At 41.7% G+C, this 24,901-nt stretch overlaps 1 protein-coding gene across 3 annotated transcripts in view; it reads right to left on the bottom strand.

The window, feature by feature from the left end:
- tspan9a (tetraspanin 9a) overlaps positions 1-24,901 on the bottom strand; it is a 144,255-nt gene that overhangs the window by 45,386 nt on the left and 73,968 nt on the right. For 2 of the 3 annotated variants that reach the window (XM_044035913.1, XM_044035914.1), the window contains exon 1: positions 14,327-15,632. In XM_044035913.1, the coding sequence (XP_043891848.1) occupies positions 14,327-14,695 (369 nt within the window). In that variant the 5' untranslated portion in view covers positions 14,696-15,632. Of the gene's footprint in view, positions 1-14,326; positions 15,633-24,901 lie in introns of those variants that run through there. The other variant, XM_044035915.1, reaches the window with a different exon arrangement.

Genomic DNA, 24,901 nt, shown 5'->3' with positions numbered 1-24,901 from the left:
CATGCACCATCATCTCGAACCATCACCGTGAGAAAATGGTCCCGAGAAGTGAAGAAGAAAACATCGCGTGAGCTGCAGCTCTTTGAGGAAAACGATAAAAGCAACAGCGAGTCAAATACTGATACTAATGCTACGGTATTAAAACCTTTAAGCAAATGAGTGTGCAACGTGTCACTCCTGCCACTTTATTTGGTGTACCATGTGTACCTAACAAAATGGCCCCGTGAGTCTCGAGCGGACACAAAATGCCGTGGTGAAATTAGCATTTAGATACGTTCTCAATTGAAACATCTCTCTTATGGAAGTGATGGCTATTTGAATATTGCATTTTCCCAGATAAAGATGAGCTCGGGAACAGAAAAGGAGGCTACATTTTCCTTCAGTATGCCCGTGTGTGCGTGTGTGTGCGTGTGTGTGTGTGTGTGTTTGTTCACATCGGTCTCCTGGTATTGGAAATGTAACATCTATTTAGAATCAAGCACAACTTGATCCGACAACTGTCCAGGTGCAATCGGATCTCAGCCACGGAGCAATGTTTAATGACAACGCAACAAAGCCATCATACAGCAAACAAACATGTGCTGACAAAAAAAAGAAAAAAACCAAGAGAGAGAGAGAGAGAGAGAGAGCTCATCCAGCAACTGCCGAGTCAACAAGAAGGGGAAGCACAACAAACAGCACCGGCTGTTTGTTGTGCTATTACAAGTAAACTAACAAATACTGTATTTCGTTTGCTTAATCCTCGATCTTTGGAACAGCGAGCCTACCAAACAAACAAAAGAGTGGTTTGAAACTCCAAGAATAATGCTGAGTCTCTCTTACAGCAGAGCACATTCTCCTATTTTCCAATTACTGTGGTCGGAAAACAAAAAGATCCCAGCTGGACCCACAGGCAACAGGAAACAAATCTCTCCACAGAAACTCTTCGGTCTTCACATGGAGAATGACTCCTCTGGTTGACGTACAGTCACATGGGGCTGATGAACTGAGCAGCAAAGACGTTCTTCTTCCTTATTTTATTAATTGCACCTGAACATGACATGATAACAAACAAGTCAATTTGAGCCATAGCTATAAAATCCATGGCAAGGGTTTCCTTATTCCGAGATTGTACAGCGTGAAGGTGACGTTAGGTTCCGATGTTCTCGGCATGACATGACAGGTTAAAAGTTCTCATCCGTCGATGCAATACTCAACAACAGCCTGAGCGTCGGCGAAATGGCGACAGCGCGAGGAACACAGCGGTGTGAACAGACACACCGAAGGTGCACAATTCTTTTAGTCATGTTTGCACTTGGAAGAACTCACGACACACACACACACAGCCAACGTGAAAGAGAAGGAAACGGTAAAGAGAAAGAAAGATGAAAAGCTCTCAAGTCTCAGGAGGCGCGTGAAAGAAATTGAGCTTGAGACTTGCTTTCCTCCATAAATCAAAGCAAATGTACACACACACACAACAGGTGTCTCGCTCCTCCCTCCTCACGCTTCCCGTTCTCCTACTTCAGCATCCGAACAAGCCTCCTTCTCGGCGGCTGTTTACCAAAGGATGTCTGTTGATTATATAAACATTTAAACAAACAATGGGGAGTGCCTCTCCAGTAGGACACCACAGATGGATCGAGCTAAATTGAGTGGTTAGAGAGCACTCGCTGCTGAAAGGCAGCAGCTATAAAACCCACTGCTCCATATTTTTTACACTTCCCCTGTGATTGCAAAAAAAGAGACGCGGACAATCGGGAGAGTGTTATATCTTCCTGTCCACCTGTCCAACGATGGCAACAACATCAGAAGTGTCGCCCGATAATTTGCTTGGTGACTGACTGCTGTCTTTGCGTGCATCTCCAGCAGGTCCATCGTCTGTCTGCTTTGTTCTCTAATTGTCCTTCATCCCGGGGGTTTGGGATAGGGGAAAAAAAAAAAAAGTATACTGACAAGTGTGCTTCACTCCACGTGTACCACCCAGGTGACGCTTCTAAAGAGCCTGTCGCATTGTCGCCGTGTCACCACAGGACGGCTGCCAACCGATAGCGAGGCCTATCTCGCTCTGACAGGAACAAATGAGGCAGAGGATCGAGCTAAAGCTGATCCGTGTCATTATCGCTTGTATCCAGGGGCCATTTTCAAATTTGAGGTTCCCTGATTACCGGAGACGAGTCCGCGCCAGTATGTGTAGTGCGTGCACGTATGAAATATTGAAGTGCTTACTTTTCCATTACGTTTAAAAAAAAAAAAATAATACAAAAAAAAATAAAAAATGTTCCTGAAAGAACATATCAGATTAGACCCTGATTGTTTTCCATTTGTCTGAGTTAATATCTGAAAACATGATTAAGACAGCGGCAGATGGGAGCCATTTGTTCCTTATGAGTTACCCAGTGTGCACTGCATGACCTACATGTGTCTGGAAATCTGCAGTATAAATGGTTTCGGATTTCTGACAAGGGAAAACCTGCGTTAATTAATGTGCAGTTGTAGATGCCACAAAGCAGACTCCTCAGTGTTGCTACTATGAGAGCGAAGCAGTAAGCCGAGGGTTCAGTATTGATCTGTATTTGTGAAAATTAAATGTCTTGAGATCAAATTAAAATGAATTAAAATTGCATTACCTTACCTAATCCACTCACATAACCCTAATGAATTAGTAAGTTAATTTGGACCTGGTTCTAAGCAATGGGCTACTAATCAATGCCTCTAGAATTCTCTCCAATCACATGTTACTTGAAACATTCCCAAAAAGAATAGAACAGAACTGCTTATAAAGAAATGAGAAAGTCAAAAGCCCTGATGAGTGGTTTTCTTTCTTTCTTTGTCAGTGCTGTCACGAGAAAACACACTTGTTGCCACTTCTTGTGGATCTCGCGTCTAAATCGCTCCACCTGCCTCCTGTCACACACCCTCTCTGAAAGAAGCTATTGTTTGGCATGCTGCTGTAATGTCAATCCTACACTTAAAAGAACAACAGGGGATCAGCAACCCGGCTGACAATAATAAATACTTAGATGTATAGTTAGCGGAAGGTGTGTGGGTGAGCTTTGTCAGTGAGTGACGGCACCAAAGCAAAGCCATTAACTGGGATATTCTTTACCGACAGCATATGTAGCAGCTAAATGAACCTGAATTTCAAACCATGGGATACATGTCCCCCTGACCTTGGCCGCTTTCTTAGAACACTGCATGTCAACTGGATAATAATGCAGAAACACAAAAATGTCGACACACGGAAGTGCACGCGGCTCTGCGCTCACACGCCTCTCCTGCAGAGCCTCCGCTCTCGTGTCCTTTGCCAGCTCCAGCGCTGTGAATCTCAATGGACAAAAACCAGCAGCCAGCATCTGAGACGGACTCTGTCATAATGAGTGTTTGAACTGCCGCAGCCGCACTCCCCGCGTCCCTGTAAACAGCAGCGATGCAACAGCGGCGGCATATTGATGTTTTGTTTTTGCTCTCCTTCGCCGAGCACGTCCTCGGCAAATAAATGTGTCTTTGAACGAAGATATTCCCGTCTCGCGGACGAAAATGGAAACTGCTGATCGCGGAGGAACTGCACGGACGATAAAGCCGACCGCCCACCACAGTTAATATGAAGAACAGCCGGGTTCCTCAGCCATTATCTTCTTAGGTGGTGTTGGATCAGCGGGCTAATAAAACCATAGTAGATGTAGACTAACATGATATGTGATTGAAGATTATTCACTCTGCAGACACCTGCGGCCCACGTGTTACTTTGACCTCAAAGACTTAAAAAAAAGAAAAAAAAAGATTGAAGATCGTTTGTTTTCACCTGTCACGTAATATTAATTAGAAAAGACATTTCGGCCACAGACTAGAAAAGAATAGAATATTACCCCCTCCCCCCTCCCATCTCTTCTGCAAGGTAAGCACTTCAGTGAAAAATGAAAGGGGGCGGGTCTCTTAAGACAGAGGAATGCTTTACAGCTGAAGCAGAGAGCGCTGTGCTTTTATGTGCCAATTATTGTGCCGTAAACAATATTGACAGACAGCAACAAATGGGCACGTCAGCATTTGCATGAGAGGCTGTAACCGTGCGCAGCCCGTGTTACACGGATATACATAATCGTTGTTAACGTAATCATCGGCATCTGCATTTTAGATTCATGTCCTGGCAAGAGATCTGAAATCACTGCCGCTTGATTCTGCTGCTTAGAGAAAAAAAAATAAATAAATGCAGGCCAGCTATACATATTCCATGGCTTCTCATTTTAAAGTGCATTAATTAAATATTCTGCATATGTGGATGTGTTTTGGATGTACACGTGGGCACAGGGACGTACGGGGAATAAAGAATGAACCACTGAAGGTCTGTTAATTCCTTTAAGATTGGCTAATTATTCTCATAAAGCCCAGCGCAGCAATGCAGACGTTTTTAATGTCCATTCATTTTAAATGACTAATGCAACAAAAATGTGTCGGGCTCTACCCACACAGCAAAAAAAAAAATGGTGGGTAGTTTGTTATTTTGTTAGTTTTAATGCTGCTGTCAGACTGCTGCTCACGATTTTTAATCTCTATCTAATTCCTGAACGGATGAAACCAAGCGAACACTTGCAGAACGTTCATTCTTCAAATGCCCAGTGACTCGTTTAAGGCCGTTGTACAGTGGGAACAACTGATGACAACTTCTACTCTTAAAAAGCATCATGATCATACCTCTTTTGAATACTTTTGATATCATCCGTTCGGTCTGTTGTCAAGTTCAGCTTGGTTTTTTATAAGCCAGACTTACTTGACCAGCAGGAGGGAAAGAAAGCTCAGGTGAGCTGCTGGAGCGTTACATACTAGTCGTTGACTCAAACGTATGGCCTGCCACTAAACCTGTGACCTGTCATAAGCTTTATGAATGCAGGTTACTGGGCTGCATATTATCATTATGAAGCGGATCTGTAATCAAGTGTGAGCTCTTACCTGACATAGAAACATAATTAATGATGAGCAGCAGCAAATTATGGACTAATGCATGGCTATTCATGAAATGGTGACAAGTTAGGTGCTATCTTTTTAGATTTTCTATTATTTTCTATTTAAAGAACTCTTTCCACTTGCATCAAATTGTATTTTATTTGGGAAATGGGAAACGGCAAAACAAACACAATAGCAACGTGGTGTGGAAGCCAAGGAGGGAAAGAGAAAAGGGAGTTGGGGTGGCAGAATGACTCACCTCTTGGGGAGTTGTCATCAAACATCAATGTGTTCACCCTCCCCTCCTTCCTTCACGCTTCACCTCCTTCTAACCAGGAGAAGGGACACCATTTTGGATCTACCAGTCTGTCCTCTCAGAAGGGGACGGGGGACGGGGAGATAAATCTGGCCAACACCTCACAACTCTCTTGTGATCTGTGCTCAAGAACAAACCGAGCAACCACATTTAAAAACATTTGTCATGTTAGAGATTTACAGTGTCAAAAAGCCGGCCGTGAAGTAGTGGAAATTTGCTATGAAATGGACGGGGGCATTAATGGGCTGACCCCGGACATGCTGCTGCGCCCGCATTACCAGATAAAACGCAGGGACGGGGGATTTGTGAGTGCAAATACAGGGGGGGGAAAAACAAAAAACATCAGTGTTTGTAACTCAGAATAGGCGAATAACAATGTTCATTGAGGGTCGATGGTGACCCCATAATTGACTTCTTAAATTTAACTCCCTTCCATGGCCCCTCCCCTCGGTGTGCCCACACACACGAGCCCCACTCTGAGCCACACTTTGTATTCCACTGCGATCCTGGGTCACCCATTACAGAAGCCTGGGTGGCTTAATAAGAGAACGAGAGACATCTGTGCACAAATAATGATCACTGATGTGGACTGCAAACCACACACGGATGAATGGGGGGCGGGGTCTCTACACCAGTATCTGTCTTTGTTTGATCCATCCATAACAGGAAATGGGTGAAAATCTACAAAACAGTGGGATTTTTTTATTTTTTTTATTTCTCTTTTTCTATCTTTTAATATTTGAAGATTAATGAACAGGGGCTCACCGCAAACTTGCACGAGTTTGTGCGATCACTGTATTATTTAAGCGGCTCACATATTGTGACAGAGGGAATTTATAATGTGAACATGAACACCTTCTTCTGGAACATTAGTCATTTTAGGTGTATTTCTACAATTACTGACAACTTTACGGTACGGCTCTCGCATTCCCACCGTGCAATAAAACTGTCAAGTCCTCTCTAAAAAGTAAGATGTGAAACATCCCTCTGTGGCCCACATAGAATACCAAAGTGATGGAAAGAGGATGGTTTTATGGGCTTCCGTTTTAAGACTTTGCATGCTGCAGGCAACCGGGGCTGCTTCAGATTTCCGATTCCAGGACACATAAAACGCTGATATCTTCTGAAACAGAGCAGATACACAAAGCAAACGCTGCCTCCTATCTCGGAATGTGGCGGTTATTGCAAATTGGTGTAGCATAAACACTCAGAATAATTTGTGTTTTCTGTGTGATAAGACATGTGCAAAGTCGAAGGCGGCTGTTTAAAACTTAGCTATAATAAGGGAGAGGATGAATCTGCATGCAGGGAGACCAGCAATAATCCCTATTAGGTTTACACAGTCTGTCAGGCAGACAGTTATCTTGCCACTGTAGCAGTGAAGGCTCTTGACTAGTTGCTGCATTTCCCTCTTCAGGGAGAATATTAGAGCTGGTTGTGAGCATACCTCGTGCACATCAAATGAGAGTGACGCTCAAATTGGAGCCGACATAACGAGAGCACTGCAAACAACCTGCTCTGATGAAGATCTGGGTTTTTGCTCTGAATACAAGACGGGCATCAATTTCACATCACAACAAACAGTCCAATATAGCAGCTGATGGTGTGTGTGTGTGTGTGTGTGCGCGCGACATGCCACTGTCCTATTAAAACACCAATCAAAACACATCAGGCACTTGCAGACGATCATCGAGTTTGAGTACGTATTCACACATTTCCTCTCATAAAAGCTACAGTAGAGTATGTTGGAGTTTTTGGCCGGGTTCATTTTTAATCTGTGGCAGTTCAGCTAAATAAATCAATATATGCTCTTTTTTTTTTTTTTTTTAAAGGCATAAATACGTCTCTCATTTGTCAGGGCTAACACTGTGGACAAGTGTGTGTCTCAGCGTGTGCCGGGGCCCTGCCGGAGAGGTGTCCTGGGCTTATTATCATTCAGGCGATGAATCCTCAAGTCCCTGACCCAGATTCAAAATGGCACATTTAAAATACACAGATTCAAAGTCAATCCGCCGCCCATATTGTCACTGTATTGTGGTGCACAGGGTTCCCACACCTCGGAGGACATCGAATTCAAGGTCTGGACGGACCACTATCCTCAAATTCAAGGACAGAATGTGCTGACACATGCTGGTCACTTGTCACTTGCAGTGATTGTCCTTGGGATCATGGGCAAGACAGTCTTTGTCATTTGTTTTGGAAACTTGTATTTCATCACGTCACTCACAATAATGACTCAGTGTTTCGTCTGTGTAGGCCTCGTCTATGTACATCCAGCGATGCAGGAACCTTTGAAACAGTAGTGTCATAACAAACAAATAAAGGGTTACAGTTGCCCGGTGTGCTGTGGGCCTGCAGATGTTGTTTAGAAGGAGGAATTGGTGATAAATAAGTGGAAACAAGCTCTCAAGGATCCTATGCATGCTGAATGAGTGGGGTCATGGTGGGGAAAAACGGGCCCGCTTGAATCAATTGCGGTAGTAAGTCTGGGGAAATACTGAATGTCTTGGAGTGAGTCATTGATGCATCATCCGCCCGCAGCAGATAACCTCTGGAGAACTTAGCTGGACCTAAGGCACTGAAGATTGTCTTCTGGTGGGTTGAACTGCAGCTTAATAAGACGTCTAGTATATTCTTTTACCAGCAAATCAAAACCTGTGCACCCTTGAAACAACTACATAGTGCCCAACTTATCCTGATCATATATACTGATACACTGACTATTAAAACTGGTTGACTGGTTTTGTGGTGGCTTGATTGATACTGTTAACGAAACATGAGCGGGGTAATACAAAACAGATGTTGTTTGTTCTCAGAAGACCAAGAGTGTAATATTCTCCAAGCCTCCGCAGCAGAGGCTCACTGCGATACATTGATTTCACTGTAATTTGCCTTTGGGTGTATGCTGCGCAGTTGAACCAGTAAGCTGCTGTTTGGGTGGAAATTAGCATTGACTGGTCTCCTCAAGGTAAAAAGAGAAGGCGAGAACAGATACTATAGCAGTTTATTTCCACTTTTGCAGCATGAAGGACACAACACTGTAGTTTGAGTCTCTAACATGTTTGTTTTAGTGTTTAGCGTGTGTGTTAAAAATCAATTTGTGGACCGAAAGGTGAAATAATAAGGTCATATTGGTGTGAAACCAGTGCAACACTCAGAGATCTTTTTCCACAGTGAGAAACTGCAACGCTCCTTCAAAAGTTTGAGCTGTGCAGCGCGTCTAGTTTATTGCAGCGATACTGAATCTCTACTGGCGCAGATGCCATAAACTGTCACTGTCACTACATGACATGTGAAATGTTCAAAGGCAACTGAAACGCTGCAGTAATGGGACTGGTTTTTCCAACGCAGATTTAGCCAGACAATTGCATTTTTGTGGCACATTGGCTTGGCAGTGCAAATAAATTAAACGTTTGAAATTTGAAATAATCAACAGCTTCAAAGCTGCGGGGAAAACCTCGTTCTTGTGGACGTTTTCCATTTCCATTAGCCACTGAAATTCCTAAGTTGATCTTGTTTGTCAGATACACCGAAACGATAAAGGATAAATTGGACGAGGTGTTTTTTAATAATGAAAAACATGATAGACCTTTTTTTTTTTCTTTCATTCCAGCAACATAAACACATTACTCATCAGACAACATGGATGCTGCCTTTCCTGTCGCCCGATGTGCACGATTTGGCACATGGTCATTACAAAAGATCTGCTTATGTATGTAGAACTAATGACACCCATCTTTCCCCCTCGTTTTCACATCCTCTCCACGCAGAAAATACTATGAATAAGCGAGAGCAATCTCTGTGTTTCAGTCGCTGAAGCAAAGACGGGCTGATGAATCTGAAGACTGAGGTACTTTGTGGTACGTCTGGATGCGATTTGCCATCTGACATGATGAAAACAAGTTTTTGCCACAGTGCCACATGTCTGTTTTCTCATGACAGACGCAGGCGTCCCTATCCTTCATCAGTGCCTCCTGCAGCTACAATAAGGGGACACGGACGTGTTGGCAGTGTGCGGTATGATGACATGTATGCATATTGTGTGACAGTAATAAATCGTTTTGTTTTTATTATAATGCTCTATGTGGAAAAAAAAACAAATCTCTGGCGCTCGCTTGTTTTCATTTCACACCATATGGAAAGAAATCATAATTATCCCGCGAGATAACGCCTGTAATGTACACACCCGAGAAATGTGTGTTAAGAGATGTGTATGATGATGTGGATGTGAGATGACCTCTCCTTTGTCATATCACACATTCATACTGGGGTGTAATGTGTAAGAGAGAGAAAAGAGGTTGCATTGCACATATCAAAGACTTACATAATTAGTGTAACTATAGACGCCCCCCCCATTTTTTTTTTCCTTTTTTTGCATTTGTTCCCAAGACGTCTGTCTTTGAAGTCAGCGCTGCTACACATCATGGTTAGGATTGTACCTGCAGCCCGTTTTGCAGAGGAGCAAACTCCAAACCTTACTTTATTCACCAAAGGGCTTTTTACTGTATGGCTAATAATAATACTATTTAAATACTGTAGCGTTTGTTTTGAGAGGGAGTTCGGTCAATCTCTGCCTAAGCAGAGTTATTAACGCAGCGAGGTAAAAACACTGCAGCTTTCTGCTTCTCATGTGTGCCGTAATCGCCCTTTCACAAAACCAACAGCGAAAAACAACAACTCATCCATTTTGAAGCCCGTCCCATTCAGAGGGTGATGAACGACGGGGTGGGAGTCTTAATTCCAAAAGCAAAAGCACCACGCACGAAGAAAAAAAACATGCACTTTACTGCTCTATTACCTTGACCCCCAAGAGTGAAACACAGCGGCGGCGTATTCCTGTTGATCTGCAAACATAAGCTAATGAGCTCAGCAGCACTGCACAACACGGTTGGGAAATCGGAACGGCCGGATAGAGATGTGTAAATTACGGTGATCTCCGGAGACGACGTTTCCGGACAAAGGCAGTCGCGGAGATATTTTACCAAGCAGGTCACCCAATCTGAATCAAGGCCCAGCAGCCCTCGAGGGGATGCTAATTACAAGACTTATAATGAAAATGCAAAGAAAGATAATGATGCTCTGAATGCAAATGCTACAGAGAAACGGAAAAGACGGAAAGCTCACAGGCAGCAGTCTGTGCCTGAGGTAGACATGGGCGATTTTAAAGAGATTTAGTGTGACTGAAGTGTTCAGCTGAGGTGATTAAATACAGGGAATGCCTATGTTGCGTCATCGTTGAAGGTGGAAGAATTAGGTGAACACGCTGGCGGGGGCATGTTGCTGCACTTTCCTGTGTAAAAAAAACAAAACTCAAAGCTAATTCAAAAGCGAACCTTGTTTCATCATTTCATCTGTTTCCCCGACACCCCCTAACTTTGTTTCACCTGGCAGTGACTGATGAAGTTCAGCTGTGGCTCTTTGTTAGGAAGAAGGAAAAGAAAAAAAAAAAAATTAACGTTTATTGTAATTCACATCGAGCCATAAATAATGTGCTGATCCAGAGAATGAGAAACAGGCTTGAAAAACCTTAGATTGAAAAATCTCATGGGAAAGACACAACCTGTGTGAAATGTGTTCAACCCATTCAGCAGATGCTTACCTGCACAGACTTCTTATGAATTCATTGATCAATTAAAAAACTAAACCTCTTCTGTTGCTTTGGACCAAATTGTTTATTGTTCCCACAGCAAGCTGTCAAAGCACGGGATTGCAGGAATGCTAAACAAATTTGTTTTTCTCCGCTCTTACAAAAGGAGCGGCTTTGATACGAACCACCCCTCTTTGTAATTGTAGGATAAAGCTGCTGAGCTGAGACTTTTCCTTTAAATAAGAATATCAAACGAAGCGTTTTGATTTGGCACAGCTGGGTTGGTTCTGTTGGTTCCAAATGGTTTTCTCATGAAGACACACACACAGCCCGTGTGTGATGCTGTGGTGAATTGGCAGACAAGACTCCAGTCCCATTTTTTTATTTTTCACAGTCGCTTGCCCAGTATTGCCTGGGCAAAAATAAATAATTACAGTGGACAATAAATTGAATCTTGAATGTAAAAGATTAACAGAGGAGGCAGCGAGCAGACGATACCCAGCAGAAATCCCTGCTTCCAGCAAGAACTCAAACACTGATATCCTCATAAGGCCGACAGCAATAGGGCTTAACATCAATCACCTTATCAGACTCGTCAAACAGTCACTGAGTGTTTGTGTGCGAGCACAACAGATCCCTCTCCCTTCCAGAGCACATACTTTGTTCGACATTGTTGCAGCACAAAGGCTATTTGCTTTGATGATTGTTGGCTTTCGCGTAGAGCTGTCTGAATGAGCCGTGTTCTCAATCCTTAACCACAACACCCAATACCACTCTAATCTGCCCGAAACCCCCCACTATGGCTCAGATTGTTTTCTAATCCCTCATAAGAAAGAGAAGCCAGATGGTCAGGGGAACCGGAGGATGAGCACATGCATGGAGATGCCTGGAGTGTCTGCCACTGTTTACCTTTTCTTCAAGTTTCCACTGTAAGTCCTGTGAAGTGCATGGCGAGTGCACTCACCAAAGATGGTCGACAATGTGTCTGTGTGTATACAGTATGTATGACAATTGTGCACAGAAAGAGGAGACCCCTGCTGGACCTGGTGTCGGGTTACTGCAGCGGACCGGTCTCCCTTTTAGTCTTGAGATGAGACGCCAAAGCTTCTACCTACCAGCTGCAGTAACCTTGTGATTCCTGGAGTGTCAGGGGTGCACAGTGCATGTCCCATGGGTGTCAAGATACAACATACCGCTAACCCTACACCTACATCTTTCTCAGAAAGCTCAGGTACCCTGTCCCGTGCCCCCCCTCACTGAGAAGTTAATCCTTTATTCCCTGCTCTAACCTTCAACCTGGCACATCACTGCCCCAGAAAACCAGCATGCCAGTCAAAACAGACGCCACTGAGCCTCGAGCTGTCACATTCTGACAGACTGAGAGCCACCAGGCAAAGGGTGCACCATAACCCACACATCAACCCACCCTCTTCCCATGGGACACTGATTAAACTACTATTAATTTGATCTAGTGCCGGAGAGGAAAAAGACATCAATCTGCAGGAATAGAAGGGAATACGCATGGGTGTTAATTAAGGGAACATTACCAGAGTATATATTTAATTATTGCACAGCAGGAAATGTACTTCACTTGGGGATGTCCAAGCCACTTAAGGTTTCAATCCCCCCAATGCACACACACATCACACAACCACTTGTTCACACACACGATGACAGAGAAAGTCCTAAAAAGTCACACTAAACAAAGAGCTTCTGCCTCGGTATACTCGCGATACATGGCCAACAAGTGCGACTCTACATGAATAAGAGGCCACCAGCCTTGAAATCCAAAGCCTCTTTCCACCTCCCTATTAGTGGCGTGCAGCAGCCGGTTATTAGTGGCAGGGTCTGCCACTGAAGAGGGGTTAAACACAAATGGAGCTTGGAAAGAACCTGGGAAGTAAAAGCCTTGACACAAATCCTCTGCCACTGTCTCTCAAGAAGATAGCACATAATTACTGTTATTATTATTATTATTATTATTATTATTATTAATGATAATAATAATAATAATGATAATAATGAAAATAATGAAAATAATAATAATAATACATATGCCAAAATGGCAGGGACTGACATACAGGTAACTGATGGCAGTATTCATGCAGAGACTCTGGCTGTTTGTGTTATAAAATGACCCATTTGTTTGTTTCAATGCATATGTATGTATGCATATTTTACGGCTGGTAATTGAAATGGGGAAAAAAAATGCCTTCCAAATGACAAATTCAAACAGTCATGTCAAGTCAAGGCCTGAGCACTTACTTGAATTCCACATCTAGTGACTCACATCATGGTAGGACGATGTCTGCATTAATGAATTTAACATCAGCCAGGCTTGTCCGTCCACTTAATTCCCTTAAACAAACAATTCTATTCTGTGTGCTCGAGCCCCTGGGCTGTTTCAGTGTCTCTGCCAATCACTCCCGCCGTTGCCTCTGTCAACTGAATAATGATATGAGGCTGATATATAGATATTGCCCTGAAGCGGCAGAGACCTTGCCTGCTTCTGGCACGAGTTGGGCTGTCCGTTTTCATACACAGCGGCAGACGATGAGATAGATCTCGCTTTGTGCGGTGCATGTGTACGTGTGAGTGTTTTAAAGAGCTGACCAGTTCACAGCTGGGCTCCAGTTAATGCCCACTCTGTTGCCTCCAAACTGCCCTAGTTAGCACAACACAGTGACATGGTGGGCTGTGGTTGGTGGAGACCTCAGTGCTGGGATTCTTTTTTTTTTTACAATTCATGCTTCACTGCATGCACACAATAGCTTTAGCCCCATAACCTACAAGCCCTATAAACATATCAAGTGATGCCCAATAAATGCCCATGGATGGGGAGCAATCTGAGAAAGCTGCACGCTGGGCAGGTTGCATTAAGCAATTCAGTTGAGATATTATTACTGTTGTAAATGTCACTATCAAATACAGACACTTCAACTAAATAAGCAACCACAGACACAGGGAGCTATACTTAACTTGGACTGCAATTAGGATGATTTTCTACATCACTGATTACTTTTACTCAACACCATAAATAGAGGGTTTGTAATAAAGCAAGCGCACAAATCCAATCGCCTCCTTCATAATCACCGGCCCACCACCTCTGCTCACATGTACTCGGAAAACATATTGTGCTGCCCATCAATGCAACTGCACTGTAAAAATGAATATTCTATTTCACTTGCATACCAAAAGCGGCATTTCAGCCGCATGTTCACTGTAAATCACGTAACCATCTGAATGAGTGAACCTTATGAACCTGTCCCCACACACACACACACACACACACACACTGCTCCCCACCTCAACAGTCAGTCACATACAAAAGGGGACCCTGGTCTAATGGGAATTCAGGAATAGCAACATCCAATAGCAAGGGACAGGCACACACACATGTAATAATTGGAAACACATGATTACTCTGACAGCCAGCACAAGGAGAAACTTGTGTGATCAAGGGTGAAGAGGAAAGACGTGATCAAAAACAATCTGCCACTTACCCAGAAGATGAGATTGAAGATGAACATCATATACTTCAAGCAGCAGAGGCAGCCTCTTGCCATGTTGCACTTCTTGAATTCTAAAAGGAACACAAAGGATAGATCCAGGTAAAAGACCACGTATTTGCTGCCCTTGGGCGAGCTCAGCTTGTTGGTGGACTTGTCTCCCGAGTTGGCGTCAGCTGCCGCTCCAGCCTGCCCCTGCTGTGTGTTTTTGCCCGGCCCCGTGGAGCCGTAGAAAGCGCCGGCAGTGAACCCGCGGCCGCCAAACGGGCGACCAGATGTAGAGGCTTGAGCAAAATCTGAGTCCTGGCTATCTACAGACGGGCTACGGTGAATGGCTGACTCCTCACTGCTGGACTTCTCCATGCTCTAGGGCTGCAGCTGCTGATGAAGTACTCCTCGATGCACAGTCTACCATAGTCTCTGAGATGACAGGACAAAACAACTCGCTCTCCAAAGTCTCCCCTGCTTCTCACTCGGGAGCACAAAACAAAAAGAAGGCAAACCCCTCAGAGAAACACAACTACATCCACTTCGGCACACAAATGGACCAGAGAGTAGGGTCAAGTGTCTTGCTGTGATCGCTCTGAAGTGGCTGTGCAGAGACGTCCTGTGAGGAGCATTACCTTTCTCTAAAGACAGGTCTGCTTTTTCCAGAAGACACAACTTGCAGTGCTCCCTCTATCCCCTCATGTAATATCACTCTCCTCTTGTGCCGCTTACTGCTCCTGTGGGAATGAGACCCCTGCGAGTCCCAGCTGCTCCACTTCCACGTTCTATTGCTGACCTGGTAACTTTTCTCTCCTCCTCACTTTGCTCTCCTCTCTTCTTTCAAGTGCTCGGCTCGGCTCCCCTCTCTGTCCTCCTCTTCTCAGTGAGCGTCTTGATGCGCTCTGTCTTCCCTTGATTTATTTCTGTGTGTGTGTGTGTGTGTGTGTTTCTCTGAGTGTGCCTGTCTTTCTAGTGTGCCATTCTCAGCAGCTCAGTCCTCCGCACTGCCTTGTGCTCCGCTCTCCCGATAGCCGCGCTCTGGCTGATATGCTATTATCAGCAGACACAAGTGACGGGCTTTCCCTATCTCCCAACGTGAGCACTGCCCTCATCCCCCAACTCTCTCTCTCTCTCTCTCTCTCTCCCTCTCTCTCGCTCCCTCTGCCCCTCCCCACTGCTGAGCAGACAGCCAATACAGCAGCTGCAGCCAGACTGGAGCCCCTCCCCTCTGGCTCTGTGTGTGTCTTTAATAAGTCCATCACTGTGTTTGCTTTTGACTATACATGTTCAACAATTTCATCTGTGCTGTCAGGGGAATTGGGAGAGCAGTGACGAGTGAAGAAAATTAAAAAACAAACAAGCAGCTAAAAAAGGTATATGTAGAGAAGTCATGAGTCACGTGTGAAAAGCAGCGTTGTGCGTGTGAGATTGTTTAAAATTCTTTCATCTGCAAAGAGCCTTGACTGCCACCATGACTGCAGGTGCTGACACTGCAATAGTTTTAATTTGTTTGTAAATGTATTTATTATGTATAGATCACACCGTACAAGCCATTTGTGGGGTTTGCTCATGTGTGAGTATATACGCCTTGAACATACTATATTTTATATAGACCTACGCCGGAAACATGTAAGGGAACCCGGCTGACAGGCAGCATCCGGCCTTTGGAATTATGGCACCATGTGAAGCATGGAAAGGGGATAGTGGCCGTAAGATGTTGAAGAATCCCCAACGCAAAGCCAGGGTCAAACGCTGAACACTCCTGCTGATTCACACACCGAGCTGACAAGATATCATAAAGCCTCGACTTTGAAATTTATCTCGCTCCCCGAGATAGCTACACGCACATAACACCAGAGAACAAAAGGGCGGCAGCGAAAATGCATAAAGCAGGATAAGTATTGCCACATTCAGTCAGTTTGTGTGAATGTGCCTGCAGCTAAAACAGGTATACCACTAGATTGCTCATTGTTCTACTGGGGTAATGGTCTTTAATGGTCTTCTGTCTGCTGAGTTACAGTGACGGATCAACCTTCAGACAGACGGAGGGAGAGATCCAACTAAATGGTAAATCCAGTAATACCTGATTGGCATCAACAGCCTAATCCAACCCTCTTGTGTTTCACCATGGAGCAAGAATAGTTACAGCAATTATGCTAAAATCAGCTTTCATCAAATCATGTGCTCGCACACAATCAGCACAATTCAAGGTATGATAAAAAAAACAACAAAAAAAACTTTTTTTTAATTGAAGTAATACTGACACACAGTTCCCACGGTAGCTCTAATTTAATTTGCATGTACATGCTAGAAAGTCCACCCACCAGAACCTTTATATGCTCACTGATTAAGAAAATACACATTATATTGGGTGAAATTATAGGAGTTTCGTGTGATTCTGTGACTGAGTGCAAAAAATAACCAAACCAGATAATTGTTCACAGCCAAAAATATTGCGGCGCATAATCAACACAGACCCGATCTGGTTGCTTTTGCACAAAGACTGTGTTTTTGCAAGAATCTGGCGAAAACAATAAGCATCACAATACAAGGGTGACATTCCCCGGAACTGGTCTATTTAAGAAAAATCAAAGAATCGATGCAGTATCATGCCATCAAATATCTCAATATTCTCTTACACCACTACTTTGCACTCGGTCAAATGACAAATAAAATGTCTGGGTGTACCACTGGGACTTGCAATTACATAAATCAGAGTGACACTGATCTCATTTTACCAACAACTGAATGTTTGGGTGATGAGAAGGACATTTAAGTGGTAAAATATAACTCTTTGTATAATACTAAGTGCCATCTTCTACATTTCCAATGCTCGGGGAATTAATAAAGGTGTCTTGTTTTTCATCTTGACCAGGCGTGTGAGACTTTTATGTGGTATTGAAGAGCTTTTAATAACCAGCAGATTGCAGCAATTTAAGGCAACTCTCACACTACTGACAACTCCGTTTATAAAAGACAGTGTCTCCCGGTGACTGAGCTATATTTATTACGAAATCTGGCGACCAAAAGACAGACATATGGCGAAAGAGCTGCTCACCAGTTAGAAGGGACGAGGCTTTTTCTATCTAAGACTGTCACATTGTTCAGATGCTCGATTTAATACAATCGGTGTCAGTGCTGCTCTCTCTGAGAGTTACACACATTGACTTGAGCTCAGCGGGGCTCCGCTGTGCATGTCACTGATTCCTCGAGTGGCCTGAAGGACACAGGATCTGAGCCGTTCCCTCCGTTCCCATCCATCGACATCTACCCACAGAAAAGTGGCTCTGTGCCGCAATGTTTGAGACATAAAAGTCAGACCCTGGAAACAATCACGACACAGGAGAGCTATCAGAAGTAAAGATTATAATATATAATATAGCAATGAGCAATATGCAACCAGTGTGTATAAGATAATAAACGCAGTAGTTAAGGTTAAACAACTGTATTTTGTATATATATATATATATATATAAAATATGTATATGTAGATGGCAATTGATAAATATGCTTCATAACACTCAGTGGTTAATGGAGATGAACATTATAGTTAAAAATCTGTAAGCGCAACCTTTTCCACAGCACTTCATTAAGTTACACTAAAATATTACAAATAATCTTCTTCTCTTTTGTGTGGTTTTAGAGTGAGCTAATCTTCTTTCAATTCATCAATCAACAATGGCTCGTGACTTTAATATTTTTTGATTCAGCTTTATCCTTGAACATCCCTGAATGTCCTGAACACATAATCAGCCAGTTAGTGATGCCAGTTTCTTTCCACTGGGGGAAAAGGAGGATTTATTTATATATTTATTATCTATCTATCTATTTTTATTTTCACTTTTCTTTTCTATTAAAGCACCAAGCAAACATTCTCCTAACCTTTTGATCAAACCTTATCCAGGAGATAGTTGTCAGTATCAGCCTGCAAGAGAGCGGTGCACCGTTTCCGCTTGGTCTGCTCCGGTCAGTGAGTGACAGAGAGTTAAAGTGGCAGCTTGTTGAGAGACAAAAGCTGTTTTCGAGCAAAACACTCACAGCCTATTGTGTTCAACTCGTGTTCAACTGCACATCAAACTAACTTTATTCTGCCGGGCTCAAAGCATAATGTGGAAATGAGCAAATGGGCCTGAACAAATGCAAATATGACACAACGTGTGTTTTCCTTGTAAATGAACATGAATAATAACACTGAAAACAAAGTACAGCCGATAGAATTCACTTTACCAGCGACACTTCAGACTTAAATGGGCTACATGTAAGATATGGAACTAGAGTTTAAAATGGACACTGCAATCCAAATTAGAAAGGTATTGGAAATCGTTGTTTGTCCTCCCCCTTCTCCCCAGAGACTTCAGGTTAGCAGATAATGTGGCTTGAGGAACCGATTCCCCATAAACCACAAGACACATCTTCACTTATTCCCCCTTTTATTTAAATTGTGAATAAACTGACTGTGCTATTGTTGCTAGTATTTATATTTAGTGTTTCTTTAACCCTTGAGCACCGAGCATATCGCAGACGACACGTGCACTTTGCATTACTGTAATTACACAACGGTTTGTGCTGAAAGCTGAGAAGTCCGACTCTACCTCGACTAAGACGACAAAAAACTTACTTACTTACTTCTAGCTCTTATTTCTACCCAAATGTTTAAATGCACTTTTGTAAGTCGCTTTGGATAAAAGCGTCTGCTAAATGACATGTAATGTAATGTAAAAGTTGCCAACATGTGGTTATTATGGTAATTTCACTCACGCTGTTGCAGGAAGCCGGTGAATCAGCGTCTTTATCACCAGAAAGGGAAAAAGTGGGAAAAATGTCTGTACATAGTTTCCATTTTTTTGGCCTGGTTTTGGACATTGAGACAAAAAAAAGTTATTTTAAATGTTTTATACTGTTCAAATTTCAAATATAACAGGCACAATCTGGTACTGCAGTGTTTTTTTTCCTTACTTTTTAATAAAATATTTTGTTTTTCTTCATTTGAAATTGTTAATACATTATTTTAACATTCAGTCAATTGTTAATAACTGCCAGACAAAAGCACTTAAAGTCCATTTTCTGGCCCTTTTATGGTTAAAATAAGCAAACAATGTCCCGACATTGAGCTCTTGAAGTAACACCACTATCACCAACGCTCAAAAGGCAGATTTACTCCCAGTAAGATTATTTACTGTCTCATCATCCTCCTCTTCCTCACATATACTTCACGCACTGGTATAGCCAAATTAGATTAAGATGGAGCGAGAGAAAAGATGACTCAATTCTTATTTTTTTGTTTCATTTTCTTCAGCTCCACTCAGATCACATACCCTGGTAAATACCGTAGAACTGTATTTCGGATTTTCCTCCAAGTACCACCAGAGGAAGCTTGAGTACCACCGGTGGTACGCATGCCACAATTTGAGAAACATGGGGGTCTAGATTATGACCTATGTTGACAGCAAGAACGTGCCATTGTATAACCAAATTTGGGATGAGACCGAACCCGACCTTCAGTCAGACATAAATAATGTTGATGGAAACTATTATCACAGATTTGTGCACAACATCTTTTATTCTTCATCACCCTGTGATGAACTACACAATGCATTTGCAAAGTCTGGGCCCATGAGGACATTTCTGTACAACGTTTCCAAACAAATACAGTTCAGTCCAACCGACAGATATCGATTACATTGTAATATCCAGTGTTTTAACAGCACATTCTTTTTAAGGAAACCCTATAGCCGCACAATCTCAGGACACAATCACAGGCGTGCAGACACTGCACACCATTCTGTGCAGCCAAATAATTTACAGCTCGTTTGCACAAGAGAGGAGGACAGATATGAAGGCTGAAAACCCACTTGTGTTATAGAATGCTTTGTTTTACGAGTTGAAACATTCTTTTGATAAAGTGTGTACTTGGTGCACTTCATTTGTGAAGCCTGGAAAAAAGGAGACAGTTTCTTTGAATTAAAGCAGAGTCTGCGTGCTGTGCAAACCTGTGTGTGTGTGTGTGTGTGTGTGTGTGTGTGTGTGTCTGAGCTCCTTTCCGAAGGCATTAAGTTTGGGTTAGATTTTACCTGTCATGAGTGCTCCCAATGACTTAATAATTAGTCTATTAAACAAAACATAATTGATAGATGCATCTATCATGAAATCATTACACACCGCTTGCTCATCTGTGAAACCTGTTTTACCTAAAATGTCACTGGTTGAAAATACTGATTATCATAATAATGAGAGATGATTGAAAATGTTTAGCCTACTGTGTCAAATCTGGTTTAGATGACACAGGCTCAGAAATGTGAAATGTTATCTAATGTGTCGGACTCATTCTTGAGAGTATATGTGCGTAGTGGTACCTGTTTGGCTTAGCGTGCGGTTAATGGTTTATTAAATGATTTAATGAGGTTCCTTTTTCGAACCTGACTGATACGAGCAGCATTGGTGAAGGCGTGTTGTTAAGACTACTATCTAGCAATCTATCTATCCATTCATCCCTCGTCCATCCGTCCAAAACACAGCCTTTTATCCAAATTAACAGAAGTACCGCTTTCAAATGAAAAACATCAGATTATTTGGCTTTGATGCCCTGCCAGTGAATGCCCCTCAATTCACTGCCTGTAATCGAATCATGACAATCACAGGCTTAGTCACAAGGTGATCTCACACATGACAGCATCCCAAAAATAAAACACTGCCACTGGCCAAGACTGCTTACAGGCACACAGAGAAACAAACAGGAAGGAGTGTGTATATATATACATATATATATATATATATATATATATATGGGCCATTCTACCGAATTCGTGCAAAGTCCAGAGTTGGAAACACATTTTCAAAAGTTGTTTTTTTCCAAAAACCTTGTCCATACATATATTGTACCATATTTCAATGGTACATATCTAGTAAAGGCGCAGTCAAATTTCATATATTAATGTCTGCCTGTTCTTGAAATGTTTTTCAACTCCTGAAATTTGTCACTACCGTAACACAGCAACACACTGCAATAAAAACCATTATATTAATCTGTTAATATTGTGTGTCCATACACCCTCTAAAGAATAATTTTAGTAATTTATTATGAAGGGTTTTACAACTAAATCACTTAAAATTATTTTTTAAACAAAATTTCAAAGTTTATTTTCTAAGACTCATCAAAATTGAAATGCAATCTTTTTTGTAAAATGAATTACACTGATCATAGAGATCTCAGAGTTCATTAGTTATTACATTGAATGTATATTTAACCAATAGTTATCATAAAATGTTATTTAATGACTCAATTCTTATTTTATTTTACAAAACATTCAGTGTTACGGTAGTGACCGCACTGTTACGGTAGTGACTGCACTGTTTTGCTTGTGACCACAGTATTTTGTTTGCAAGGTTGTATTATATCCCCTCAACCTTATTGCTTAATATTAACTCATAACCTGCCTTTTAATGTGAATTTTACAAACACAAATGTTATGTCTCTGATATGTGAACTTTAGATGTGGGTTGTCTGCAGTCGTGTTGATCACTCTGTCGGAGCTGCCTAGTGTTTCTCTGAGCATAGAAACAAGATTGTATTTGAGCAACCTGCTTGTCAATGCGCTTCTTAATCCATGTTTCTCTTTATAATTGGCAGACTTGTATTTTTTTCTGCAAATTGTGCATGAGTGTGTTATGGAAAAGAAGGGTCTTTCTGATATGCGCAGGAACTCTGTGCTTCCATACTTCCTTCTGAGTTTTTGTTCTTGCAGAACATTTTGACTTCTCTGGCCTCACGCACAATCTATGGCACCGTTTTCTATATTTTTCTTTCTTCCATTCAAGTTTATTTTTCTGTGGTCACGCATTCCAACGTCTCTTATTAGTCTCACTAGAAGTGCGTGGAGTAACAGTCTCACTAGAAGTGCGTGGAAGGTAAGGCGGCATGGGAGAAGGCGTGGCAGAGGGTGTGGGAGGTGGCGTGGAAGTTGTGCACAATCTCTCCACCTCTCTTTGACTTTTCACCAATAGCCTGTGATGTTGCTGTCTTTTTCGCCATGATCTTCTGACCTTCCTTTGCTCCCTGTCAGATAAATCACTGATAGATTTGATCTTTCCTCCTTTCTTTCGTTTCTAGTTTCGTTCTCTTTCCTTCTTTCCTTATCATATCAAACATTATTTAGCACTCTGAGATTCTTAAAAATGAAATGTGCTTTACAAATCAAATATAATAACAATATTATTATTATTATTATTATTATTATTATCATGTTTAATGAGTATAATGTAATAATAATGATGAAAAATGTCCTTAAGTATGTGGAACCGTACACCATAATGATTATGTCACAACCGTAACGTTACAATTCGTTACGGTTGTGACTGTTACGGTTGTGACATTTTTAGCTAATTCCTTGCATAACTCAAACATGCTAACAAGTAATTGGCTAGGAACAGATGTTTGAACAGTTGTACACACAACAAAACATAATATTTTGTTTTGAGCCCCCAAAAGTGTATTTACTTGGAGATAATATGTGTACGGTTGTGACAATTATTAATGTAACATGCTGATTTTCAGACTTTGGAGCCCATTCACTTAAAAATTATGAGAGGTAATATCTCACCATGCAGCAATGAGGGACAGGGATGCAGTGTCATTTCTTGGTCAGAAATTCTGGGGTGTGACTAAAACCAGGCTCCACCCATGTGGTAAAACAACTCGTGTTACGGTTGTGACATGAAAGTGTGGGACAGCATTTTTTAAAGCATGTTTTGTAATTTTAAAAAAAACTTCAAAATGAATCTAAATGTTTTACATTCTGTTTAAAAGAAACCAAACATATATTTTAAAATACACCATTGGAAAAAATGACAAAATTCTTTTAAGTATTATTTTCATGGATTGAAATTTAGGGCTTAGAGATTGGGACAACTACTTCCCAATAGAAAGTACCTAGGAAGGTAGCATAAATGATGATTTTGTATATATTTAGCTTAATTACTAAATAGTTACAGTCTTGTGTTTACCTAGATCATAACATAATCTTAGTAAATATTGAAGGTCTGAATTCTTAATTGTTTTGTTAAATAGTTTTTTTATTGTGGGACAGCAATTTGCACGAATTCGGTAGAATGGCCCATATATCTTCCTATATTAATATATTAACAACCAGTCTTTCTTTGCCCATGGAGTCATATTTAATGGGTCTCCGTGGTCTCTGCTGTTCCTAGAGCACAGTGACAGGATTCATCCTGTTAAAGTGAACACCCGTAGGACCTAGAAAATGCCACATTCAGCATTTTGATCACAAACCCTGGGAGAAATGTACCTTGACTTGTAAACTGCTGCTGATAAATTTCAATTCCCAGTCCGGAGAGCAACAGAGTGCGGGTTCAGCCTTCAGCGAAATTAAAACGAGCACAAGAGGTCAACTGTCCCAGACATGGACACAGTTTAAGGACAATCACCTTTTGGCATCAAGGGAGATTCCTGCAGGGAGATATCCAGTTTCCTGGAGTTGGTTGACTTCAGGCTTCAGCATGTCCATTTTGTCCCTTTTTGTAAATGATTTGGCCATAATGTAATTATGATGTAATGTAATTGATTTATATCATTTGTATTTTACTGACTGTTCCTGGAAAAAATCAATAATTCACCAGCTTTGTTGTGATGTTTAAAATCACAGCATATTTGATGTCCCTGTAATCTGTAAATGTATTCTTCACAGTTATGAAGATTACGTTGTCTTCATGTTTCATTATCATCACATTAAAATAGATATAGAGAGATATCTTGACATGTGATATCCGTCAAAAATGGCAGACATGTGATCTCAGCCCTTTATTCAGAAAGGATGACCTAAAAAATGATGGGACTGCGGTGTACTTACTAGATAGTTCTTCTTTGCTCATATTACACAATAAATTATTGTCTATGTTTTCATTTGTGGGCGTAAAAGACCATTCATATCATATGAAATGCCTACTCTGCCTCCTGAAAGATTGTGAAATAATTGCCTTCAAACATTCACCTTTGAATTTGAAGAAACATAGCAAGGTAAGTTACAAATATAATATACAAATGGCACACCAGCTTGAGCTATGAGTAAGCGCTAGCTAAGTAGCTAGCTACCCGTGGTTCCTGACAGCTAGCTAACGTTTAACTAGCTGGCTATCATAAAGCCTATGTCACGCTAGATGGTGTTTTTGACCCAATATGATATTCAAACTTTTGACTGCTGTCTTTAATTTAACTACATAACACACTACTTCTACGTTTATTTTCAGTACTTAAGTAGTATATTTTAAAATAAACGGTTTCCAATACTTTCCAAAAAATGCTGAGCACTTTAGTACTTCCACTTAAGTGTGGTGCTTAAAGAACACTTCTACTTCTACTGAAGTCACTTTTTTGAGTACTTTTTGAGTACTTCAAGGTCTCGAGTACTTTATACATCTATGTCACGTACAAAGCTACACACTGTTCCACCCTGATACATTTCATGAGTCTACAAAAACTAGCTCAACTGTTTGCCGTTTGTTTATTAGTCCTCTCAATTTGGAAACCCTCCCTGACACATGTTAGACATGTGTGGCTCTTAGAATGTG

Source organism: Solea senegalensis, linkage group LG10 (assembly GCF_019176455.1).
Source record: "Solea senegalensis isolate Sse05_10M linkage group LG10, IFAPA_SoseM_1, whole genome shotgun sequence".
NCBI lineage: Eukaryota > Metazoa > Chordata > Actinopteri > Pleuronectiformes > Soleidae > Solea > Solea senegalensis.
This window is presented reverse-complemented; position numbering and strand designations above follow the sequence as displayed.